The 25,298-nt window shown below is 39.1% G+C and overlaps 1 protein-coding gene across 2 annotated transcripts in view; it reads left to right on the forward strand.

Moving 5' to 3' along the window:
* Window positions 1-25,298, forward strand: part of MTA3 (metastasis associated 1 family member 3) — a gene marked incomplete at both ends in the record, with an annotated part of 118,080 nt that overhangs the window by 39,726 nt on the left and 53,056 nt on the right. For both annotated transcript variants that reach the window (XM_084235737.1, XM_084235738.1), the window contains 2 exons: window positions 5,036-5,162; window positions 24,674-24,737. In XM_084235737.1, the coding sequence (XP_084091863.1) occupies window positions 5,036-5,162; window positions 24,674-24,737 (191 nt within the window). The remainder of the gene's footprint in view (window positions 1-5,035; window positions 5,163-24,673; window positions 24,738-25,298) is intronic.

Here is a 25,298-nt window from a genome sequence, read left to right on the forward strand (position 1 = left end):
GGTTGAGCGCTGGGTTGCGGGGCTGCCCGCAGCCTCTGCAGCGCCGGTTTGATCCCCTGCCGCAGGCGAGGGTCCCACATGGCGCGCAGACCTCTCCTGCCGCGCCCGCTGCTCCCCTCAGCAGTGTATTTCCTCGGTCTGCCTGTTCTGCTTTCCACTCTGGCTCTGGTGAATTCTCTCACCCTCCCACGCTTCTGACTGTACCTAGTGCTTGTATAAATAAATAAATCTTTAAAAAAAATTAAAAAGTTATTGCAGTTTTCAGTATTTAAGTTTTGTCTTGTGTCAAATATATTCTTAAGTATTTTTTCTTTTGATGCTGTTGTAAATGAAGTTTACTTAAACTCAGTTTTGGATTGTTTACCAGTGATGGAAATATAATTAGTTTTTGTGTATTGATCTTTTGCCTCTGGCTGCCAAACTTTTTCTCTCATTCAGATAGTTCCTTAAATTTCAATTGTCATAAAAATTCTAATATTTGTGAGGATTTTTTTTTTTTTCCGGCAGGATTGAGTTGCATCAACATTGAGCTATTTTCAGTCTAGTAGCAGGCTTTCAAACATTTGGATATTAGTTAAATGTAACTGTAGATGAATCTTTTATCACCAGCTTTTCTGTATCAACATCACTATGGACTGATATTTTATTAAAATAGAGAATAAAGAATGCTTGAGAGGGCCTCCCTGGTGGCGCAGCGGTTGAGCGCTGGGTTGCGAGGCTGCCCGAAGCCTCTGCAGTGCCGGTTCGATCCCCGGCTGCTCCCCGGCCACCAGAGGAGGGTCCCGCATGGTGTGCAGACCTGCTCCCCTCAGCAGTGTAATTCGGTCCTTCTGCCTGCTCTGCTCCCTGCTCTGGCTCTGGTGAATTCTCTCACCCTCCCGCGCTTCTGACTGTACCCAGTGCTTGTATAAATAAATAAATAAATCTTTAAAAATAAATAAATAAATTGACATATTATTAAAAAAAAAAGAGAATGCTTGAGAATAATACTGGAAAAAACTCCCGTCTACTTCCTCTCACCTAACAGGTGCAATTATAATTCTGATGTGTTCTGAAAAATACCCAGTTTCAGATGAAGTTCCTTGAATCAGTCATGGCTGCACTTCCTTAATTCATCAGCCACCTGTCTTGGCCTTGTACATGCCACATACCCAAAGTCTAAAACTTTGCTCAAGTTCTTGATTGTAACCTGTGGCAAAGACTTATCACCCATGTCCCGTAACTGGATGCCCTGGCCTTCTGGACTACTCAGCTTGTTTGATTTCTTCTCTGACTTGTGTTTCTTGGACTTGTTTATGCTAACCTTATCCTATCCCTGTTAGTCTGCTTGTTTGATTAGCCTTGCTGAGCTTTTTGGCCCTGGCTTCTTTCTTATCTTGTAATGTAAAATTTTGAAATCTAACAATTTTTCAAATGATGTTAATTATAAATATATTACCATGTACATGATCTTTGGTGATGGTTATACTTGGGTCTCTTAAAGTTTTCAGTGTCTTTATATCATCTTTTGCCACGGTGGTTTTTCAATGTTTATGGGAAGTGAGTGGCACACGAATCATTCCTTCATTTCTATGTAGAAGCCAACAGACCTTTATAGAAATATGTACATGAAATCTGACAGAACTTTAAAGTGGGTTTCTGTTTCTGAGTAGGTTAGACTTCAGTGATTTTGGTCCTTTTCGTCCTGTACCAAGAGATTTATAGGAAAATAATTTACTGCTGTTATTGTTACAGAGCTTGTTTCTGTTTCAGTTGTCTAGGCATGTAGTAGCATTCAGTTAGCTTTGTTTTACACAGCAGCATTTTATCAAATCCTAATCATGTGAAGAGTATTAATTTTGTGTGTGATATTTGCTGGTGCTAATAGGGCCATTGCAGCAATGACTTAACTTCTCTGATCTCCACTGGTGAAATGTTACAGAACTTGCAAATGAATGGCTTTTTTAGCGCTGTATTTCTTTTTGAGTAGTTCATTTAAAAGGACATTCAGGGTGGTGCACAGCCACTGCAGCAAGAGATGGATCCCTGGCCAGGGAGCTACTCACATGGTGCAGCAGACCTCTCCTGTCTCTCCCGCTGCTCCCTTCAGCAGTGTATTTCAGACAGTCTGTCTGTTCTGTTCCCCTACTCTGTCTCTGGTGAATCCTCGCAACCCCCACACCTCTGGCCTGTACCCCAGTTCTTGCATAAATAAAAAATAAATAAATCTTTAATAATAAAAAAAGGACATTCAAAGAATTTTAGTTCATTTTATTCTTTTTTTGAGCTAGGTGAGTCAAAAAATTTTTTAATCAGTTTTTAGATTCATTTTCAATTCAGTTTTAAAAGTTTGAGAGTAGAAAAGATCTGATGCTGAGCTCAGTGATTACCCTCATGCAATTCAAAAGAATTGCAACAACCAACGGATTATGTGTGGTAAAGTCTCTTGTGACTCTGGGTCCGTAAATAAGAATTTATAAGAATTGTGAAGAACAGGGCCTCCCCGGTGGCGCAGCGGTTGAGCACTGGGTTGCCAAGCTGCCTGCAGCCTCTGCAGCGCCGGTTTGATCCCTGGCCACCAGAGGAGGGTCCCACATGGCGTGCAGACCTCTCCTGATGCCCGCTGCTCCTCTCAGCAGTGTACTTCTTCAGTCTGCCTGCTCTGCTCCCTGCTCTGGCTCTGGTGAATTCTCTCACCCTCCCGCGCTTCTGACTGTACCCAGTGCTTATATAAATAAATAAAAATAAATCTTTAAAAAAAAAAAAGAATTGTGAAGAACAGAAATCTGTTGCTCTATGTGTCGCCAATTAATGTTCAGAAATTCAGGCCCCTTCTTCCTTTGTGGGGGGCCAGCTCTCTCAATGTACTCCCCCATGTAGTGGTCTTACTTTCTGAGTTCTCAGTGCTCCCGCTATTCCCATAGCCGTTCTGGCCCAGTAAGCCTGCAGGAGGGTCTGTGAGCACTAGAGGTATTATTATATTTAAGAATTTTTATATCCAAAATAAGTTGGATTTATATCTAGCTTATAAAAAATGACATTTGGGCATTGGAAAAATGACTAAGCACAGTGTTAAAAAAAAAACAAAACTCATGTAAAACTTTGTCTCCTGTCTTTACCATCTTTTCCTTCTGTTGACTGGAAACATAAAGTTAGTTTATTAGGTAGTCAAATGAAGGTTTGAACCTGGGAAACAGTCTCACAGATTTTGCTTTGTGAGAACTGTTCCAGTAAACACGAGTTTGAATTTAATTTATAAGGTAGGAATGGTGAGTCATTGAAATTAAGGATGTAGTTATTCTTGATAGGAGGGACTCATAGTTTTAAATTGTCCTAACTTAAAGATACATTGATGCCGGAGGAAGGCAATGCAGGATTTAATCTCTTCCTCTGCAGAAATGCCTTGCAGAGATGCAAAGGTTGGGGGATCTGATATTAAACTTTTTTTTTTACTGACTCCTCACCAGTGGGGTTGACAAAGCTGGCTTTACCTGCGGGCATCAGATTTTGCATAGCTGGTTCAGACTTGCAAATGGCTTTCCTCTCTTTCCTGCCAGAAAATTGATGTTTATACTTCCAACCCTGTTTCCCAAAGCAGTCACTTTGAATTGCTTCTTCTTAGCAACATTTTTTTGCTCATGCTTGTCGCTAGCACCTTGGATAGTGCCTCTTGGGACACCTAATAAATACTGGTTGGATGAATGAAAGGTTATCCATACTCTTATGTACAGAATTTTTAAATAATTTACTATATAATTCTAGGATAAATATTTTTCCTTTTGGATGGCATCACGCTACCATTTTAGCATGTAGTGTTGCTATTCATATGAGTCTAGTTTCTTTGCAATTGACCTGTTTCCTTTTTATAAACTTTTGTGATTTTTTTTTAAATTTTATTTTTTTTAAGATTTATTTATTTATGCATACAAGAACTGGGGTGTAGGCCAGAGGTGCGTGGTGTGAATGGATTCACCAGAGAGAATGGGGAGCAGAAAAGGCAGATCTACTGAAATACACTGCTGAGGAGAGCGGCGGGCAAGACAGGAGAGACAGGAGAGGTCTGCTATGCCATGTGGGTCAGCTCCCTGACCAGCTCCTGCAATAGCTTGATAGCGCTGTCTTTAACCCCTGCGCTACCAGGGAGGCCCCGTGATACATTTTTTAAACAAAAATTGACACGTGCCAGCTAATTTTCTTGAATAATTTTTTTGAATGGTGTTTCCTCACCCCCCTCTACCCTTCAAAGAATCAAAGTTGTTTTCTGTATTGTTTCTTTCTATTACTAGACCTTTTATTACCAGGATGTAGGATTTTATTTCATTTTTTATTTTTCAGTTGTTATCTCTTCATTCTAATTTCTGGGAGAGATTTCCTCAGCATTACCTTCTAATCCAAACCTTCTTAGTTTTCTTTTTATTGTGTGTGTAATCAAATCTGAAATGTATTACCTTATTTCTTGTGTTCTGGGATTTATTCCTAATGTTGTAGGTAGACTTTTAACCCTTCCTCACTGTGTTTAGCTCTCCCCCACTCCTCTTGCTCACAGGCTAAGTCATGATTCATAGCAGGCTCCATGCCTTCCTTCTCAATGGCAAACTCTTCTGTATGCATGTTGGTTGCCACTTCCCTTCTCAAAGCTAAAAGTTTGCCCTTTTGTTTGTTTGTTTTATCACATCTGCTTTCAGTCAGCTAAAATTCCTTTTGTTGGAAAATTTTCTTCCATTGTTACTTCATTTTTCATTTCCATTGTAATTTTAATACATTTTAATTGCCATTTTGGTGTGGTTTTATGGGGGATGAGAAGATATTTGCATATGTTCCATCTGCCATTTTTATTTTTATTTCATTTAATTTTTCATCTGCCATTTTAAAATTGGAATTCTTTCTCTCCCTTTGAGACCCTGGTTGCTTAATTTTATGGTGGAATTCAAATGACAAGTTAAATTTAAAATCAATAGTCTTAAAAGATTGAAAATGAAATTTTGATTTGACCTATCTTAATATCTAAGTAGATAATGTTTTATAATAATAAATTCTTTGACTTTTATTTGTGTAGAAGAAATTGAGGAAGAATCTGAAACAACAGTTGAGGTTGACTTGACTGATAAACAGAAGCATCAGTTGAAACATAGGGAACTCTTTTTGTCACGACAGTATGAATCTCTGCCTGCAACACATATCAGGTAAGAATTTTTCAGAAGTTGATCTGGTGTTCTAATATTTTGACAATTAAAAAAAAAAACAAACAACTGCTTTGAAACATTTTCCAAATTCTCCAGACGATCTTATTCACATTAATAAAGACTTCACTAAAGGAATTTATTTTGGGAATTTATCATGTATATTAGCATATTAACATCCTGCAAAAATTCTCCAATAAAGTAGTCATTTTAGTTTTGTTTTAACCCTCACTTTCCCCGTTTATTTATGTATGTATTAGCATCCTTTACAGTGGTGTCCAGCAGCCACCATTCAAGAAATGCTTTGTCTCCTCTAGTTTCTGAGAAAATTATATAGTCATTAGAATCCAAGAGCTAAAACCCAAGATCTGGCTCTCAGACAGGAGACTCTTGATCTTTTTTTTTTTTTTTTTTTTTTTAAGATTTATTTATTTATTTATACAAGCACTGGGTACAGTCAGAAGCGCGGGAGGGTGAGAGAATTCACCAGAGCCAGAGCGGGGAGCAGAGCAGGCAGAAGGACCGAAGTACACTGCTGAGGGGAGCAGCGGGCGGCAGGAGAGGTCTGTGCGCCATGTGGGACCCTCCTCTGGTGGCCGGGGAGCAGCCGGGAATCGAACTGGCACTGCAGAGGCTGCGGGCAGCTTCGCAACCCAGCGCTCAACCGCTGCGCCACCGGGAGGCCCGAGACTCTTGATCTTTTAAGATATGACTTTTTATTTTCTTTCGAGGAACTCCTGGGCAAAAACTATATCCTTTATTACTCATTAAGTTGCAACTGCTCTGTGCTTTGGTGGGATGCAAAAGAGAGTGAGTTCAGTATCTGCGTTGAGTTATGGGATTATGAAAGAGTGGTGGTTGGCTATTAATGATCTTCTGATCAGTACTAAAAGTTAAGCATAAATACAGTTGAGTTGTTAACTCGTACAGTCTGTAACTAGCTGCATCTTGTAGGCGTAATGAATGTTTGAACTAAAAAGACAGGCAGCTGCTGACCTTCAGGATCAGGAAAACCACAGAAAGATTTGGCATTTCATCTGCTTTCAAGAGAGCGATGGGCATATGTCAGGTGGAGCGCATAGGTGAGCATGAGTGTGTGATGGCTGAGGGAATGCAGTATTCACTCCCCATCAGGGTAAAGAAATAGCTTCAACCTTTGTGTACAGTCTCTATTTCTTTTTTTTAGCTCTCTACTAGTCATGTTTGTCTTAAGAATGTTTATGTAAGGAAATAAAATGTATTAACTTTTTATCTCAAACCTTCACCCTCTACTTTATTTTTCCAGTGTTAGTATTGAATCTAAGTCTGCTTTTTTGAGCTCAGACGGGTTTGGAGGTTTGGAGACTTCCTAAAGCCCTGTTTTTGTTTTTGTACCACCCCCCCCACCACACACAAACTCTCTCTCTCTCACACACACACACACACACACACACACGAATGTGTGTTGGAGATTTCATAAAGCCCTGGTTTTGTTCTTGTACCACACACAAATTGGGGGTGGGGGGGAACGTGCGCCCTACCCCCACCTCCTCACCGTAGAAACCCTTGTGCATACTTCTCATTTCAGAAATGGACACCGAGGTCTTTGAAGGCAGGAAATGTATGACAGAGGTGTTGGACTTTCCCCTATCTTCAAATCTTTTTAGAAATCACTTGGTCCCCTTCAATAGTTTAACATTCTGCCATTATTTATTTAATTTTGGGAAGGACATTATGTTTAGATTGACTATAATCAATCCATATTACTATGTTCTGTATATGTTCGTCCTTTGCTGGAAAAGATAATCAGGCCAGGTAATGTGAGAACAGTCATTTTACCTATCAACATTAGGGGTATTTCAAGAAATAGAAAAGTAAGTTTTTGCTTAGAGTGGAACATGAAGACATTTTGTAACTTTCTTAAAAATGTGTTTAACTAATAAATGCTAAAGAGCCATATGCATTTATTATTTAATTGGAAGAAAGTGTAATATAAAGATTCATTTTTAAACTCAAGAAGCTGTGTGGCCAGTCATAAGAATCTTGCCAGAATAAGAATCTGACAAATGGTTTTAAAAATGTATCTAAAACATGCAAGTATATTTTTAATTTACCCCCCTGATAGCTTGGAATCTGTTTACAAGTAATGCTGGTTGCCTTTAACAGATTGCTTCGAATGGAAAAACTAGTGATGTTTTTCATCTTCCATAAGGACTGAAAATATATTGAATTATAATTGTCAAGCTACCTCTGTGTTGAACACAAAGTACATAGTATACACGATCATTCAGTCACTGTTGAATAGATTTCTGGGTATGCTCTAGATTAGGGAGTTTACATAGTACTTGATAAGTTAGACAGGGGTCCCCAGCTCATAAACTCAAAGAGTTACTGGGTGGTAAATCTTCCAAATTAAAAGGAAGTATTGACATTTGGGGCTTTTCTTTTTTCTAAGCTGAGCAGGAGTAGTGCAGAGGCACATTTTCTCAACTATGGTTCTCATTTTCAAACAGCTGAATGGGGTTGGGACAGTCTCTGGCCAAAGCACGGAGCAGTGCTAACCAGCCATCATGCTGATTTAGAACAAATGCACGTTGGAGTGATCTTGACATTTTGCTAATGTTGAAGTCATGCCCTATCTATTTCTGCTATAACAAGAGAAAATTACTGAAGCCCCATTGTTCTTTGGCAGCAAAGAGGGGTAATTTGGTGAATACTAGCTTTATATTCTCAGGGACATTATCAAGTGCCCAGAATTTTCTTGGTGCTATGTGGAATATAGGAGAAAACCTGACTGAGGCATTCTTGAGGTCCTTTGTAGTGTGTGAACTATGATGTTCACTGGTTGCTGCAAGCTTCTCAAATAGGCAGGGAGGCAACTTTTTGTTCCTTCTAATTCCACCGGAAGAGAAAACGAGTGAATAGGATTGGGACAGTTCTGGGTACAGCTAGTGATTTGCCTCTTTTTTGTGAGATAGAGAGCACTTGAGCAATGAGAATGCCTTTGGAATATTTTTAGGAGAAAGTGGGGAGGTAGCATGCTTCATGCTTGTTAAGGCCATTAATCACAGGTTCTGGGTCTACTGGTGGTGCAGGGGTTAAAGTCTCCGTGCTAGCAAGCTATTGCCAACCACTGCAGCATGAGTTGGATCCCCGGCCAGGGAGCAGCAGACCTCTCCTGTATCACCGCTGCTCTTCTTAGCAGTGTATTTCAGTAGATCTGCCTGTTCTGCTCCCCACTCTGTCTCTGGTGAATCCTCTCTCACACCCTCCCCTGCCCCTCCTTTGCCTTGGGCCTAGATCCCAGTTCTTGTGTGCATAAATAAATTAAAAATAAATCTTTAAAAATAGATTCTATGCTGCATACAGTATAAACACTATACAATTTATTGTTATATCATCTCCAGACTTGGTATATGTATTTATTTTACTATATTTTATTCTTATATATAGCCCAGTCTTAAAGGTAGCCCATGTTTATTGAATTTGGCTTTAGAAAATTCTAACGATTATTGAACTTTTATGATTGGTGCTATTCAAGTTGCTTTGCATGTCTTAATTCCACAATAACTCTGTAAAAAGTGGGTCCTGTTATAGGTCCCCATTTTACATATAAAGAGACTTAAACACAAAGGAGTGAGTAACTATGTTCTCTGAGCTAATAAATAGGCAGATTCGGAAATTAAACTCAGTTTACCTGGCTGTATATATGCATTACTGTGTGTACATGACTCTTAAATGTTAAAAAGTGTCAGAGTCAGAAAGACACTTTATCTATTCAGATCTGCCTTGGATAGGTAGACTTTCTCTTGTTCACATGACTTTTCTGTTTAGACTTTTGATCAGATGGACAGAATGAAATTAAAAGCTGAGTTGAGCATATAAACTGTAGTATTAAATACTGAAAGATGATGTTACAGCACTAGATCTGTTGTAGCAACTGGCATGATCTACTTCACTAGGTGCCTAAGTTTATGAATGTGTCTTATTTGGTCCTTTGTTAGTTTTTCCACATTTTGAACGCTAAGACTGGCTTTTTAAAAACTGCCAGTTTTAGCATCCTGCATGTAATGATGAATGCCTCTTCCTAGCCTCTGGTGCAGCTATTGGTCTCACTTTAGAAGAACCAATCCTTTCCTGCTTGCCAACCTTGGGATCTAGATCACAGTTCTCTGAAGTGATGCCTCTGTGTGCCCTAAGGCATTTCCTTAGGCACCTGTTGATTGCTGGTCTCTGTTTGTTATACTGTAAGGGGCGTGGGCCTGATGATTTGTTCTCCAAGTCTGATAGGACTAAGAAAGTAGAGAAGCCATATTATATCCACACTGGTAGACCTAGTTCTTGTTCAGAGTATCACTGGTGAGGTACCTGTCTGTCTCATTGCTTAACCTTGACCAGGTTTTTTGGAAAGGCCAAAGAAGCCATCCCACAAACTACATTAAAAAAAAAAAAAAATTTTGTGCTCGCTTCGGCAGCACATATACTAAAATTGGAACGATACAGAGAAGATTAGCATGGCCCCTGCGCAAGGATGACACGCAAATTCGTGAAGCGTTCCATATTTTTAGGATCGATCACATACTGGGGCACAAGACAAACATCAACAGATACACCAAGATTGAAATCATATCAACCATCTTTTCTGACCATGAAGGCATCAAACTAGAAATAAACCATAAAAAGAAGGCAAGGAACTTTCCTACCTCATGGAGATTAAAAACCACACTACTGGAAGACCATTGGACTAATGAGGAGATCAAAGAAGAAATTAAAAAATTTTTTGAATTGAACGACAAGGAGGACACCAATATCCTAAATGTATGGGATGCAGCAAAAGCAGTAATAAGAGGAAAATATATAGCAATAGAAGCTCACATCAAGAAACAAGAAAGAACGCAAAGAAACAACCTAATCTCGAAGCTCAAAGATCTAGAAAAAGAACAACAAAAAAACCCCAAAACCAGTAGAAGAAAAGAAATAATAAAAACCAAAGCAGAAATAAATGAAATTGAAACTAAAAAAACAATCCAAAAGATCAATGAAACCAAGAGCTGGTTCTTTGAAAAAATCAATAAAATAGACAAACCCCTAGCCAGGCTCACAAAGGAAAAAAGGGAGAAAGCACAAATAAACAGGATCATCAATGAAAGAGGAGAAATCACAACGGACACAGCAGAAATCAAAAGAATAATCAGTAACTACTATGAACAGTTATATGGAAACAAGTTTAACAATCTAGAGGAGATGGACAAATTCCTACAACTCTACAATCACCCAAAGCTAGATAAAGAAGAAATAGAACACCTAAACAGACCAATTACAATTAGCGAAATTGAAATGGTAATCAATAACCTCCCCAAAAACAAAAGCCCAGGACCTGATGGATTTACAAATGAATTCTACCAAACATTCAGAGACGAATTAGTGCCTATCCTTCACAAACTCTTCCAAAAAATTGAGAAGGAAGGGACAATACCAAACACGTTCTATGAAGCCAACATTACACTAATACCAAAACCGAACAAGGACAACACAAAAAAGGAAAACTACAGGCCAATCTCCCTAATGAACACTGATGCAAAAATCCTCAATAAAATATTAGCTATCAGAATCCAACAATGTATCCATAAGATAATTCACCACGACCAAGTAGGATTCATTCCAGGGACACAAGGATGGTTTAACATCCGAAAATCAATCAACGTTATCCAACACATCAACAAAAAGAAATATAAAAACCATATGATAATATCAATAGATGCTGAGAAAGCTTTCGACAAAGTGCAACACCCATTCATGATAAAAGCCCTTGAAATTCTTGGGATACAAGGAACATACCTCAACATCATAAAGGCCATCTATGACAAGCCAACAGCCAGTATCATTCTCAATGGTGAAAAGCTGAAAGCAATTCCATTAAGATCTGGAACAAGACAAGGATGTCCACTCTCACCATTGCTTTTCAATATAATACTGGAAGTCCTAGCCAGGGCAATAAGACAAGAGAAAGACATCCAAGGAATCCAAATAGGAAAAGAAGAAGTCAAACTATCACTATTTGCAGACGATATGATATTATACATAGAGAACCCCAAAAACTCCACAGAAAAGCTAATTCAACTCATCAATCAGTTCAGTAAAGTGGCAGGATACAAAATCAACACGCAAAAGTCAGTAGCCTTCCTATACACAAACAATAAATCTGAAGAAGAAGAAATCAAAAAGACCATCCCTTTTGTTATTGAAACAAAAAAAATCAAATATTTGGGAATAAATCTAACAAAAGAGGTAAAGGACCTATACAAAGAAAACTATAAAACACTGTTAAAAGAAATAGAAGAAGACACAAAGAAATGGAGAGACATCCCCTGCTCATGGATTGGAAGAATAAACATTATTAAAATGGCCATCCTTCCAAAAGCAATATACAGATTCAATGCTATTCCAATCAAAATTTCAATGTCATTCTTCAAAGAAATAGAACAATTATTGATGAAATTCATATGGAATCACAAAAAACCCCGAATAGCCAAAGCTCTCCTGAAAAAAAAAGAAGGGAATGGAGGCATCAGACTCCCAGACTTCAAACTATACTACAAAGCCATAATCATCAAAACTGCATGGTATTGGAACAAGAACAGACATACAGACCAATGGAATCGAACAGAAAATCCAGAAATAAACCCACAGATTTATGGTCAACTAATCTTTGACAAAGGAGCAAAGACTATGCATTGGAGCAAAGAAAGTTTGTTCAATAAATGGTGCTGGGAAAACTGGGTCGCTACATGCAAAAGAATGAAGCTTGACCACCACCTCACACCATACACAAAAATCAACTCAAAATGGATTAAAGAACTAGACATAAGACCTGAAACCATAAAATATATAGAAGGAAATATAGGCGAAACACTACGTGATTTGCACATCAAAGACATCTTTACAGACACATCACCCAAAGCTGTGATAGTGAAGGCAAAGATAAACAGCTGGGACTATATCAAATTAAAGAGCTTTTGCACAGCAAAAGAGACAATAACAAAAACAAAGAGAAACCCCACCAACTGGGAGAACATTTTTGCACCCAACACTAATGATAAAGGACTGATCACAAAAATCTGCAAAGAGCTGATGAGTCTCAACAACAACAAAGAAAATAATCCAGTCAAGAAATGGGCAGAAGAGCTTAAAAGAAACTTCTCTGAAGAGGAAATGCAAATGGCCAACAGGCATATGAAAAAATGTTCAACATCACTTGTCATCAGGGAAATGCAAATCAAAACTACCATGAGATACCATCTTACACCAGTGAGAATGGCACATATTAAAAAAACTAGCAACAACAAATGTTGGCGAGGGTGTGGAGAAAAAGGAACTCTTCTGCACTGTTGGTGGGAGTGCAAACTGGTCCAACCACTGTGGAAAGCTGTGTGGAGATTTCTGGACCTACTAAACATAGAACTTCCATATGACCCAGCAATTCCACTCCTAGGTATTTACCCAAAGGACACAGAAACATCAATTCCAAAGAACACCTGCACCCCTATGTTTATAGCAGCACTGTTTACAATAGCTAAGCTTTGGAAACAACCCAAATGCCCAAAAATAGATGACTGGATCAAGAAGATGTGGTCCATATATACCATGGAATATTACTCAGCATTCAAAAAAGATAAACACATGCAATTTGCTGCAACATGGATGGCGCTGGAAGGGATCATGCTCAGCGAAATAAGCCAAAAAGAAAAAGAAAAATACCGGATGGTCTCACTCATAGCAGGAATCTAGAAAACTTAAATAAGGGACCAGGAAAATGAATAACTATAAGAAAGTGAAAATCAAAATCAACAAAAAACTATGAACCAGAGACACTTTTAGGGGGGCGGGGGCGGGAGGGGAGGGATTGGGGTCAGAATGGGGGGCTGCAATTGTATGGGGAATATAACAATAAAATTTATAAAAAAAAAAAAAAAAAAAAAAAAAAGAGCAGGCACTATTTACAATAGGCAAGATATGGAAACAACCCAAATGCCCAAAAATAGATGACTGGATCAAGAAGACATGGTATATATAGACAAATAATACTACTCAGCAATCAAAAAAGATAAACTCATGGCATTTGCTGCAACATGGATGGAGTTGGAAGGGATTATGCTCAGTGAAATGAGCCCGAAGGAAAAGGAAAAATATTGGATGGTTTCAGTTATAAGAGGAATGTAGGGAAACCAAATAAGGGACCAGGAAAAAGAAACAATTATAATAAATTAAAAAACAAAATTGACAGGCAACTATTAATCAGAGATACTCAGCAGGGGTGAGGGAGGAAAAGGGATCAAAACAGGGGAAGGAATGTGTTTTTACACAAGGGACTCTGGTGATGGTGCACGGGTGAATTGGTGATGGGAATTTTGCGGGCACTACGCCTGAAAGAAGAAAGCATGCATTGTAGGAAAAGGAAGAACAATGTAAAAAATAAATAAATTATATATGTATATATATAAAAAAAAAAAAATTTTGTTAAAGATTGATTTATTTATGCATGCAAGAGCTGGGGTACAGGCCAGAAGTTTGAGGGGTGAGAGGATTCACCAGAGACAGAGTGGGGAACAGAACAGGCAGACTGACTGAAATACACTGCTGAGGGGAGCAGTGGGCGAGACAGGAGAGGTCTGCTGCGCTATGTGTGTTGCTCCCTGGCAGGCTGGGGATCGAATTCGTATTGCAGAAGCTGGAGATTGCTTCATAGTGCTGTGCTTAACCCTTTGTGCCACCAGGGAGGCCCCTAAATTTTTTTTTTTAATGCATACAGGAACTGGAATGTGGGCTAGAGATGCAGGGGGGTGAGAGGATCCACCAGGGACAGAGTGGGGAACAGAACAGGCAGGTCTGCTGAAATACACTGCTGAGGGGAGCAGTGGGCAAGACAGGAGAGGTCTTCTGTGTCATGTGGGTTAGCTCTCTGGCAGGGTATCAGACTCATGCCGCAGTGGCTGGTGAGAGGTTGATAGCGTTGAGACTTTAACTCCCTGTGCCACCAGGGAGGCCCCCAGAACCTCAATTTGATGTCACTAGTAAGCTTAGGTCTTAAAGTACATAGTGTCCAAGTGATCTCTTAATTGCAGGATATTTCAGAGAAAGCCTTACATTCTTTTCCTTTTAATTCATTTTTAGCATATTCCATATTCCAGAATACAAAAATTATCACCATTATTATTACAGAAAGACTGACAGCAACCACAGTTTGTAGAGGACTTTTCATCTTTTAAGTGACCATGATGCTTCTTTGTGGTCTCCTGACCTCTGAAATTAGGGGTGCCTTTCTTAATTAAGTAGAAAAAGTATCCCATGCAGCTGATAAAAATCTTAGGTTTTATGTAAAATTTGTCTAGGTTGTCCGACTCAGACATCATCTTAGCTCCTGGTGGTTGTCAGTATCTTTTTATTTTTCCCCTCCTTGTGTGGAATACAGAACAGAATAGACAGTCAGAATTTGAAGTTCACATTTATTTTTGTTCTTTAGTGAAATAGAAGTCCTTGACATATAATAGAATAACCTCTTCTCAATTATTCCTGACTTTAAATAAAAATTTAGATTCTGTCCCTTTCTCTTTTCATGAAAATTAAAGATTGGATATATGGATTCACAGACTGCTCAGGACTCTGTGGGAGGTGACTCACTGAGAGTCAGTACCACCAAGTGTTTACGTGGTAGGCTAGGCGGAGGGCAGGGAATCTTTTTTATAGACATATTATTTGTCACTAAGGAAAATGAGTTTGTGAGCAGTATATCATAGCCATGAGAAAGGGAAAAATGGAAAGTTCCTAGCCAACAAAATTTATTTGAGGGACAGAACACTACAGGTATTATCTTAATGCCCACTATTGGTAAGGGTGGGGAAATAGATAACTTTTCTATATTCAAGTGTTAGTATAATCAGAAAAATCCATCAAATTGTAATATGTGCCTATCCTATGACCTGGAAATTCCACTTTTTTGACTTTATCTAACCGAAGTTTCATGCAAGTCTGTGAGAAAATGTATATTGATAAATCTATTGCAGTTTTTTTTTTTAACTTAGTGATTTTTACTTTGTGAACAAATGAGATCATTTTCATTCATAAGCACATGTCTGATTTACAAACATAAGTACAAACTTGGGCATCTGAGAGATTTCAAAATTGTTTAAATATCAGCAAATGCATACAACCTTACACTTACGGTTTTCTTTATTTCCAAATTTTCTGAAATGAAAACACATTAGGTATGTAAAGGAAATTATTTTAATTTGCCCATTTGGACAATAAGTAGAGCAGGAAAATGCTGTTTTGCATTCATTTTTAGCCCATTCCTTGCCTTACAGGATTGGGTTCTTCTGATGAAGGCAGAATAGGATAGATGGAAATCTGCCAAAAGTCCCTCTTTATCTCCCCTTCCCCTGTGGCAGTAAAGTACTAATACTTTCCTTTCTTTTTTTAAAGAGGCATGCATTATTTATTTATTTGTTTGTTTGTTTATTTGTTTATACATGCACTGGGTACAGTCAGAAGGGCCGGGAGGGTGAGAGAACTCACCAGAGCCAGAGCGGGGAGCAGAGCAGGCAGAAGGACCAAAGTACACTGCTGAGGGGAGCAGCGGGCGGCAGGAGAGGTCTGCGCGCCCTGTGGGACCCTCCTCAGGTGGCCGGGGAGCAGCCGGGGATTGAACCGGCACCGCAGAGGCCGCGGGCAGCTTCGCAACCCAGCGCTCAACCGCTGCGCCACCGGGGAGGCCCAAAGTAGTAACACTTTCACAACAAACCTGTTTCTAAATTAGGGGCACTCATTTCAAATATTTTGGTTGTAAAACATACATTTCCCTCAAGAATTAGTGTCAGTTTATAGTCCCACTAGAGTATACTGTGCTTATGTACATTATGCTGTTCCCTCGACATTATTGCCTATTAAAATTTTTAAATAAATTTATTTTTTGATAATGAAAGCATGATAATTGGCTGTGATATGTGGAAAATACAGAAAAACACCTAATCTCTACCTCACAATCCTGTAATTCTCCTGCCCATAAATGCTAACATCTGGAGGTATCATTATCGTATCTTTCTTTTCTAATCTATGTGTAGTCATTGGAACCTGGCCTCCTTTGCTGGGATTTACTTGGAATGGCAGGGGAGCTGTGTTACTTGTATGTTTTAGGTTCCTCTCATAAATTAGTGCTTATTCTTCAGTGCTGCTATTGTCATCTTTGCTCTTTCTAGGTTGACTGGTTTGTTTTTAAATATGTGAGAAATATGGATGGAAAATGAAAGATGGAGCAGCAGGAGGAGGGGAGGACAGTTAAATAAAGGCTGGAAAGATTCCATTCTTGAGAAGTTAACAGACGTGCCTGTTAGATTTGATATATATGAAGGAACAGAATATCAAGGAGCAGAATGAAACTAGAGTAAGAATGCTTAACTCAGAGAGCTCATAAAAAATGGAATCCAATGTTATCATTTTGGAATAGCAAAGATTTCTTAAGAATGTGAAGATACCCTCTTGTGTTTTCCTCCTGAGGTTTTGCCTTTTTTTTTTTTTAATTTGTTTATTTATTTATACAAGCTCTGGGTACAGTCAGAAGCGCAGGAGGGTGAGAGAATTCACCAGAGCCAGAGCAGGGAGCAGAACAGGCAGACTGACGAAGTACACTGCTGAGGGGAGCAGCGGGCGCAGCTGGAGAGGTCTGTGCACCATGTAGGACCCTCGACGGCAGCCAGGGATCGAACCGGCGCTGCAGAGGCTGTGGGCAGCTTCTCAGCCCAGCGCTCAACTGCTGCGCCACCAGGGGAGGACCCAGGTTTTGCTTTTGTATTTTTCTGTTCTAGGTATATCCGGTAACAAGGAGTCAGTTAGAAAACTAAGTATAAAAAGGTGCCATTTACAATATCACCATAAAACATTGAACACAGGAATAAATCTAAAACAAGATGTGTTAAAACAAAGAAAGATGTGTAAAAACTACACAGAAACCACAAAGTAATGCTGAAGGAATTAAAGATTTGAGTAAATTGCTGGAGATACAGGTCGATATATCAGTTTTTCCCAGATTGTTTCAAAGATTCAGTATAGTTCCATAGAAAGGGTCTGCAGCATTGTGTGTGTGTTAAGTGTCTGAAAATTGGGGCAGTGATTCCAAAATTTATGAAACAGGAAGGACCACAAACAGTGAAAATGAGGGATTTCTAGAGCGTGGCTCACTTTCTCCTGGGTGTCACCCTAGATCCTTTCAGGGGCTTTGTGAAATCGAAACTATTTTTTTTTGTTTGTTTGTTTGTTTGTTTTAAAGATTTATTTATTTATTTATACAAGCACTGGGTATAGTCAGAAGCGTGGGAGGGTGAGAGAATTCACCAGAGCCAGAGTGGGGAACAGAACAGGCAGAAGGACCGAAGTACACTGCTGAGGGGAGCAGCGGGTGGCAGGAGAGGTCTGCACGCCATGTGGGACCCTCCTCCGGTGGCCAGGGAGCAGAGCAGCCAGGGATCGAACCGGGGCTGCAGAGGCTGCGGGCAGCTTCGCAACCCAGTGCTCAACCGCTGCACCACCGGGGAGGCCCATATTTTGATAACTACAGTAAGATGTTATTTGAGGGCCTCCTTGGCGGTGCAAGGGGTTAAGCACAGCACTGTGAAGCTATCCATAGCAGCTTGAGTTCAACCCCTCTCCTGGCCAGCCAGGGAGCTACCCTCATGGTGCAGCAGACCTCACCTGACTTGCCCGCTGCTCCCCTCAGCAGTGCATTTTAGTCAGTCTGCCTGTTCTCTTCCCCACTCTGTCTTTGGTGAATCTTCTCACCCTCCACACCTCTGGCTTGTACGCCAGTTCTTGTATGCATAAATAAATAAATCTTAAAAAAATAAAAAGATGTTTTTTGCCCTTTCCCTGTGTTGAATTTGCACTGATGGTGCCAAAGCCATGGTGGGTGAAACTGCTGGCATCCTAGCAGGTGTCAAGCCAGTGGCAGCGTGCTGCGCTTCAGTGTGCTTGCTTTCTTCCCCTGTGCACTTGCAGTTAAAGAACAAAGTTCCACTTAAGACTGTTATTGACAAAACAATACAATTTATTTATTTTAATAAATCTTGATCCTTCGTGCCTTAAAAAAAAGAGATAAAAATCCTACAACATGAAAATAACCATCACACGGTGTGTATTTCAGGGCCAATCAAGTTGTGCATCCATCACCTCTGTCTCCTTCCAAGAAGTGACACATCTTTTTTTTATTTTAAAGATTGATTTATTTATTCATACACGAACTGGGGTACAGGCCAGAGGTGTGGGGATGGGGTGAGAAGATTCACCAGGGACAGAGTGGGGAGCAGAACAGGCAGACTGACCGAAGTACACTGCTGAGGGGAGCAGCGGGCAAGAGAGATGACATCTGCTGCGCTATGTGGGTAGCTGCCTGGCCGGTGATAGTTTGATAGAGCTGAGACTTAACCCCTTGCAAAACCAGGGAGGCCCAATGACACATCTAACTGTGTGAGGAAGTGGCAAGTGTACAACATCATTCTTGCAGCAGGTGGACGTGGATGGTCACCTTGAGAGAACATCCCCAAGCTTGTGTGCAGTGTGAGCTCAAAGTAGTGCCTTCTTATGGAATACCATTTTCACTTTAAATAACCACTCAACGGCAGAATAGGGTTATTTGGACTCAGTGTTTTATGGATAATTTTTTAATATGAAGTAGCATTGTTACTCAATGGCATACTCAGTTGCAATTGAAGCCAGTCATTGAGAACATTCACAAAAAAATAAAGACGATGCTTGTTCTAATGAAAATTTTCTTTTGGAAAACAGTAATATGGAAAGTGTTCGCAAATATGTAGTTTTATTTTAAGTGAATTGGTAAATGTTAATTTTCCCCTCAATTTTAATTTATAACAGCAGAGACAAAAGTTCTTTGAGTTCCTTAATAGTTCTAGAAATGTGAAGCGATCTCGAGACCCAAATGTTTGAAACCATTGACAAAGTCAGGCCCATAGAACCAAAGTGGTAAAGGCGTATGCCATTAGCTGTTGAGACACCTGTGTACTTACAATAATTAGGATAAGAAAAAATACACGGGACAGAATAGAAAAGCCAGATCAGATCTACATAAATAATCCCACTTGATATTTGATGAAGGCCCCACTGCATGGTAGAGAGTAGAGCGGTGCCAAGTCAATAGGAGAGGAAAAGCGAATCGTCCTTTTTTCCTTTCTCTCTCTTTTCTTCCTTGCTGTTATCAGTTGACTGAATGAGTTTGGTTTCTTACTGTGTGGCTTTTACTGATTATATCCCTATGTTTTGCTCTCCCTCATATTTTCTTGAATTGGTGAATAAATATAGATAGAGGGTATAGTTCAGTTCCTCCCTCCCTTCCCTTCTTTGCAAGAAACAAGTTCTTCATAGGTATGATATTGTACATCAGAAGGTATGTGATATTTCTTTTCTGACTGTTGCTGACATTTGATTATTGTGTAGAGATTCATTCATCATTGTTAGACAGGGGTGATACTCTAATTACACTGTCTTTTCTGTATGTGCTCGTTGGAAGACTTCTATGATTTTTTGTTCTGATTCTTAGTTTTAGTTTTATATTTTAGTGTATAATACCTTACAGCAGAGGTTCTCAACTCTATCAGATAGATCAGTTTCTCCTTCACATATTTTATATTACATCCTATGCTATTCTGAAATGAAATTCATAGATAATTTATTTCCTCTTTCATGGTAGGTAGTTTTGCTTGCTATTGAATTTTGGGTTGAAATGATTTTCCCTTAAAACTTTGAAGGAATTGGGCCTCCCCTGGTGGCGCAGCGGTTGAGTGCTGGGCTGCGAGGCTGCTCACAGCCTCTGCAGCGTCGGTTCGAACCCCAGCCGCCTGCGAGGGTCCCACATGGCATGCAGACCTCTCCTGCCTCGCCCGCTGCTCCCCTCAGCAGTGTGTTTCGTTGGTCTGCCTGTTCTGTTCCCCGCTCTGGCTCTGGTGAGTTCTCTCACCCTCCCGCTCTTTTGACTGTATCCAGTGCTTATATAAATAAATAAATTAATCTTAAAAACAAAAAACTTTGAAGGAATTGATACCCTCAGGTCTAGGGCTTGCCTATCCAGTGTACATAAATGCCAGATTATGCCACCAGGGTTTGGGAAATGAAGAACTTAAATATGGCAGAAGTTAAGGTCAGTGAGAAAAATGCCTCAGTCATGATTTTCATTGAACAAGAAAAGTTGAAAGAGCCTAGTTTCCCAAGCTCGTTGTGTCTAAAGATCACATGTGATCCTTGTTAATAACCTAGAGTCCTGTACCCACCCCCTCCAAGGTATTTTGATTCAGTAAGTGTGGTGTGGCACTGAGAAATTTGCATGTATTCCAAACAGTGGGGTAGTCCAGAGCCATTCCAAAAGTTGTATGAACCTCAGGGAAATGGACGAAGATTTAGTTTTTTTCATTTATACAAATAGGTGGCATTTTGAGATAAAAGCATTATATAAGCTGTATGCACATATTTACATATGACTTTGAGGCAGTGGGATTATACTGGACTTCCTGTTAAGCAAATAGCAGGTTTCAGACTGATCAGCAGCTGCCCTTCAGCATGGAACTATTTTGTGTCTTATTTATTCATGTCTCTCTGTCTCAGCAACCTGCACAGTCTCCAAAACTGTGTGTGTGTATTTTAAAGATTTCTTTGTTTATGCATACAAGAGCTGGGGTACAGGCCACAGCTGAGGGGAGCAGCAGGTGAGATAGGAGAGGTCTGCTGCACCATGTGGGTTTCTCTCTGGCCAGCGGGAGTTTGAACTTGTGCTGCAGAGGCTGCGGATTGCTTCATAGTATGGTGCTTAACCCCTTGCACCACCAGGGAGGCCGAAAGTATATTTTTTAAACTTCTTAATTATCTGTGAGAAGGTATGTGATCTGTTGGATTTCAGAGTTCCTATGTGGTTCCCTGGAAAATAGCAGTATTAATATTTACAGACCTGGATTAACCACCCTTTGTGCTATGGCCTTTTATGTGTTTTATTTCATCATGTTTTAGCTGAGAATGTCATTCATGAAGGACTGAAATATTGTGGAAAAGAACAATTAGAATTATTGTTTGTGATTCAATATAAATCAGTTGGGTTATCTGTATTCAGAAATTGACAATAAATCCATTAGTTTGGGGTTAGCTTGCAACTTAGGTTTTTATCTATGAGCCAAGATTTGTTTGGCATACAGGAAGTCAACACCTTAAATCTCTTTTAAAATTATATTTATCAACAATTTTTGATTCTTTATTTTTTTAAAAATTTTTTTTAAAGATTAATTTATTTATTTATACAAGCTCTGGGTACAGTCAGAAGCCTGGGAGGGTGAGAGAATTCACCAGAGACAGAGCTGGGAACAGAACAGGCAGACCGACGAAATGCACTGCTGAGGGGAGCAGCGGGCAGCAGGAAAGGTCTGCGCGCCATGTGGGACCCTCGCCAGCAGCTGGGGGGGATCAAACCGGCGCTGAAGAGGCTGCAGGCAGCTTCGCAGCCCAGTGCTCAACCGCTTCGCCACCAGGGGAGGCCCAACAATTCTCGATTCTTAATTATATATTCGTATTTATTTCACAAAAGAATTCTGACTCAGCCTCCTACTTTTGTGTTAGCTGTTAATTTACATGAAAATTTTCAGTTTTGGGTTTTCATTTTTTTTCCTGCTTTCATTTGCGTTTATTTTATGCAGAATTTATTCCTGGGCCTAAGTTTTTATTTCTTGTGGGACCTCTTTTTCTTCTGCAGGCTCCATTTCTGGTTTAGGAATAGTCTGCTCTTCCTCAGTAAATGCCATCTCAGTGTGGCAGGGAGGACACATGTGTGTTAATCCAGCCATAAACTCTGTAAATTCTGTGACACACATCTTGTGGGGGAGGGGACCTTTGTTCACCTGGATGTGCTTGACCACAGAATCTATATATCTAAACCTTCAAGTTGAGCATCACTCTCTGCATTTGCTAAGCATGTGCAGTAACACTTCAGAACCCTTTGGACTCTGACACTGAGTCCAACCCCAGTGTTTGTTTGGCCTGGGCCCACCTAACTCCTAACACCTAACTCCACCATGTAACAGCAGAATGGAATACATGCTGCATCCAATATTTGGTGGCTTCTGGGACATGCATCGCCTTGATGGCCTAGGCAGTATTACCAGCCTTCTTACTGTGAACACAAGTATTTGAACTACTGCTACTTTTTTTTTTTTTTAAAGATTTATTTTCAGAGATCACCTAGACGCTTTAGGAGAAGAAGAATCTGGTTTTTCATTTTTAATTTAGGGGAAAGTACACTACAGTTGCAGTAAAGAAAAATTAAAATCTAAAGTTTTCTATTTCATCTTTGCATAAAAGCTATATTCCAAAAAATAATGTGTATTTTAGATTGTGGTATCCTATTGATTTTGTAATTATGTTGTGCCCCCCCCCCTCTCTCTCTCTATATATATATATATTTTAAAGATTTATTTATTTATGCATACAAGAGCTGGGGTACAGGCCAGAGATGCAGGGGATGAGAGGATTTACCAGAGACAGAGTGGGGAACAGAACAGGCAGACTGCCTGAAATACACTGTTGAGGGGAGTAGTGGGCGAGATGGGAGAGGTCTGCTGCTCCATGTGGGTTGCTCCCTGGCTGCTGCAGAAGCTTTGGATTGCTTCGGTGCTTAACCCCTTGCACCACCAGGGAGGCCCATGTTGTGCCTATAAAACAGTGTAACCAGCATTTCTTTGTGTCTTAAGGTAATTATGGAAATAATGATTCAATTTAAATTCTTTCATTATTTCAGACAGTATGAAGTATGCTGTATTGTTTGTATGAGGTTTCAGTATCTGTAACCCTTAAAATTCAGGTATTTAAAGTGGCATTTATTAAAATAACATTCAGCAGTTTTGCCCCTCCACATTAAAAACAACAACCTGACTTTAGAGACATTTACAAAGACTATTTGTTCTAGGTGATTAAGTATTAAGAATTAGAAATAATGCTTTGTCAGCTCTTATTGAGGAAAAAAGTAAATGGGGAAAGATTTCAGAGAAACCAGAGTATTGAGGCAAAAAAAGTAAATGAGAACTATTTTTGGAAACTCCATTTATTACGTAAGCTTGCTTTGTATTCACAGGTCATAGAAGTTCTTCTGTGACAGCTGTAGATGTGCTAATAGCAAAATAGCGATTTCTCTGCTCATAATTCTGTCTTTCATGAGTGCATGTTAGGTAAATGTTGATTTTGAATGTTGTTATGTGTACAGAAATAATAATGTTAATTGTAATACTTCAGGAATATGAATATATATATTAGAAAAACAAACCTTTATAATCCTAATCCTGGTAATAAAATTAGAAATTTTATAGGATAATATAGAAATACCAGATGGTCTCAGAGGAATTCTTTGAAGTGTCACTGACCTAAGATGAGTACCAGAAAATGTTGTTTCAAGAAGGGAGATTTTTTATTTTAATTAAGGACTATCAGTTGTAAGATGTTTAGAAAATTATAATTTAAACTATGTGATAGCACTTAACTCTTGCTATTTTTTTGTGCTTTTGGTAATTTTTTTCTTTTGCATTGTATCTCATTCTGATAATTCAACAGTGACTCTTCGAGCTTCCTATTTAATGTATATGTGATATATTTGGTTTTGTTTTTTTTTGTGGAGAGGAAATAATGACTTTAGTTTAGAAAATCAAATTATATTATGACATTTAAAAATATTTTGTGTGCTTTGACCAATACTTTTAACTGGAATAATCTGTCAAAATTATCTATCAAATTTGTAGCTGAACTGAATTTTTCAGACTGGTGAGAAAAATTTTAAAAGTGCTTGTAATAAATATTCCTACATGGATAACCTTAATTTTTCTGAAATCTAGACAAGCTTTTTTAAATAAGCATCATTTTCAAACTCACATTCAGGGCTATTACCAGAGGTAAAATACTGTTAGACTTCAAGGTTTGTGGATCTGTAGATCTTTATTTTGCCTCTTGTTGTATAGAAAGTAGTTCATTGTGTTTAAATTTTAACTAGTCTTTAGAGCTTTTCATTATTGATATAAATTAGTTAATCCTGATATGAATGTGTGTTACTTTATGCATCAGTTTGCATGGTGATGTCTTGATTTGAAGTTCTCTTATTTAAAATTACCTTATATTAACCTTTTATAGATTGAGAAATTGACACTTCATCTGCAGTTACATTATAATTTTTTCCCTTGAATACTTAGGAAATGCCTGTGAAGTTTTTTGTTATGAGAATTTACTATCTAACACAGTTCCTTCCACAGGTTAGCCTCTTAATAAACATCTACAGAAAATCTTATTTTTAGGTTACGTAACATTAGGATCGCAAAGTGTGTCTATGTATTTATGTATATATTCCCAGCTGTTATCTAATTTCTTAATATATTTTGAATATTATCAGCTTTGTATATGTCATCATTGTGAAGGTGAGGTGGTTTCTCCCTCATTTACTCACTTTTTCCTTCTTTTGACAGGGGAAAATGCAGTGTTGCCCTTCTGAATGAGACAGAGTCAGTACTGTCATATCTTGATAAAGAGGTAACTAACAGTTACACTTGTTTCCCCCTTTTAATTCACATGAAGCCAGTACTTTTGAATTTACTTCTTCTTGTAGCTAATTAGAGCCCCTTGATAGCAATAGTAATAATAAAATTATTTTTACCAGAATGCATTTGGGTAATTAAATGTTTCTGGTTAACTGAAAGAAAAGTTGGCAAAAATTCCTGTATCTCACTATCTTTTTTGATTTGGTAATGGAAGTTTTTTTTTTTTTTTTTAAAGATTTATTTATTTATGCATACAAGAACTGGGGTACAGGCCAGAGGTGTGGGGGGTGAGAGGATCCACCAGAGACAGAGGGGGGAACAGAACAGGCAGATTGACAGAAACACACTGCCAAGGGGAGCAGCAGGCAAGTCAGGAGAGGTCTGCTGCGCCACATGGTCACCTGGCGGGGGTGGGGATTGAACTCATGCTGCAGTGGCTGTGGATAGCTTTATAGGTTGTTTTTTAACCCCTTCCGCTACCAGGGAGGCCACAGGTAATGGAAGTTTTTATAAAGTTTAATGAAGTACATGATTTAGTTCGTAGCAGATATAT

This window comes from Talpa europaea, assembly GCF_964194135.1.
Source record: "Talpa europaea genome assembly, chromosome: 6".
NCBI classification, from domain to species: Eukaryota; Metazoa; Chordata; class Mammalia; order Eulipotyphla; family Talpidae; genus Talpa; species Talpa europaea.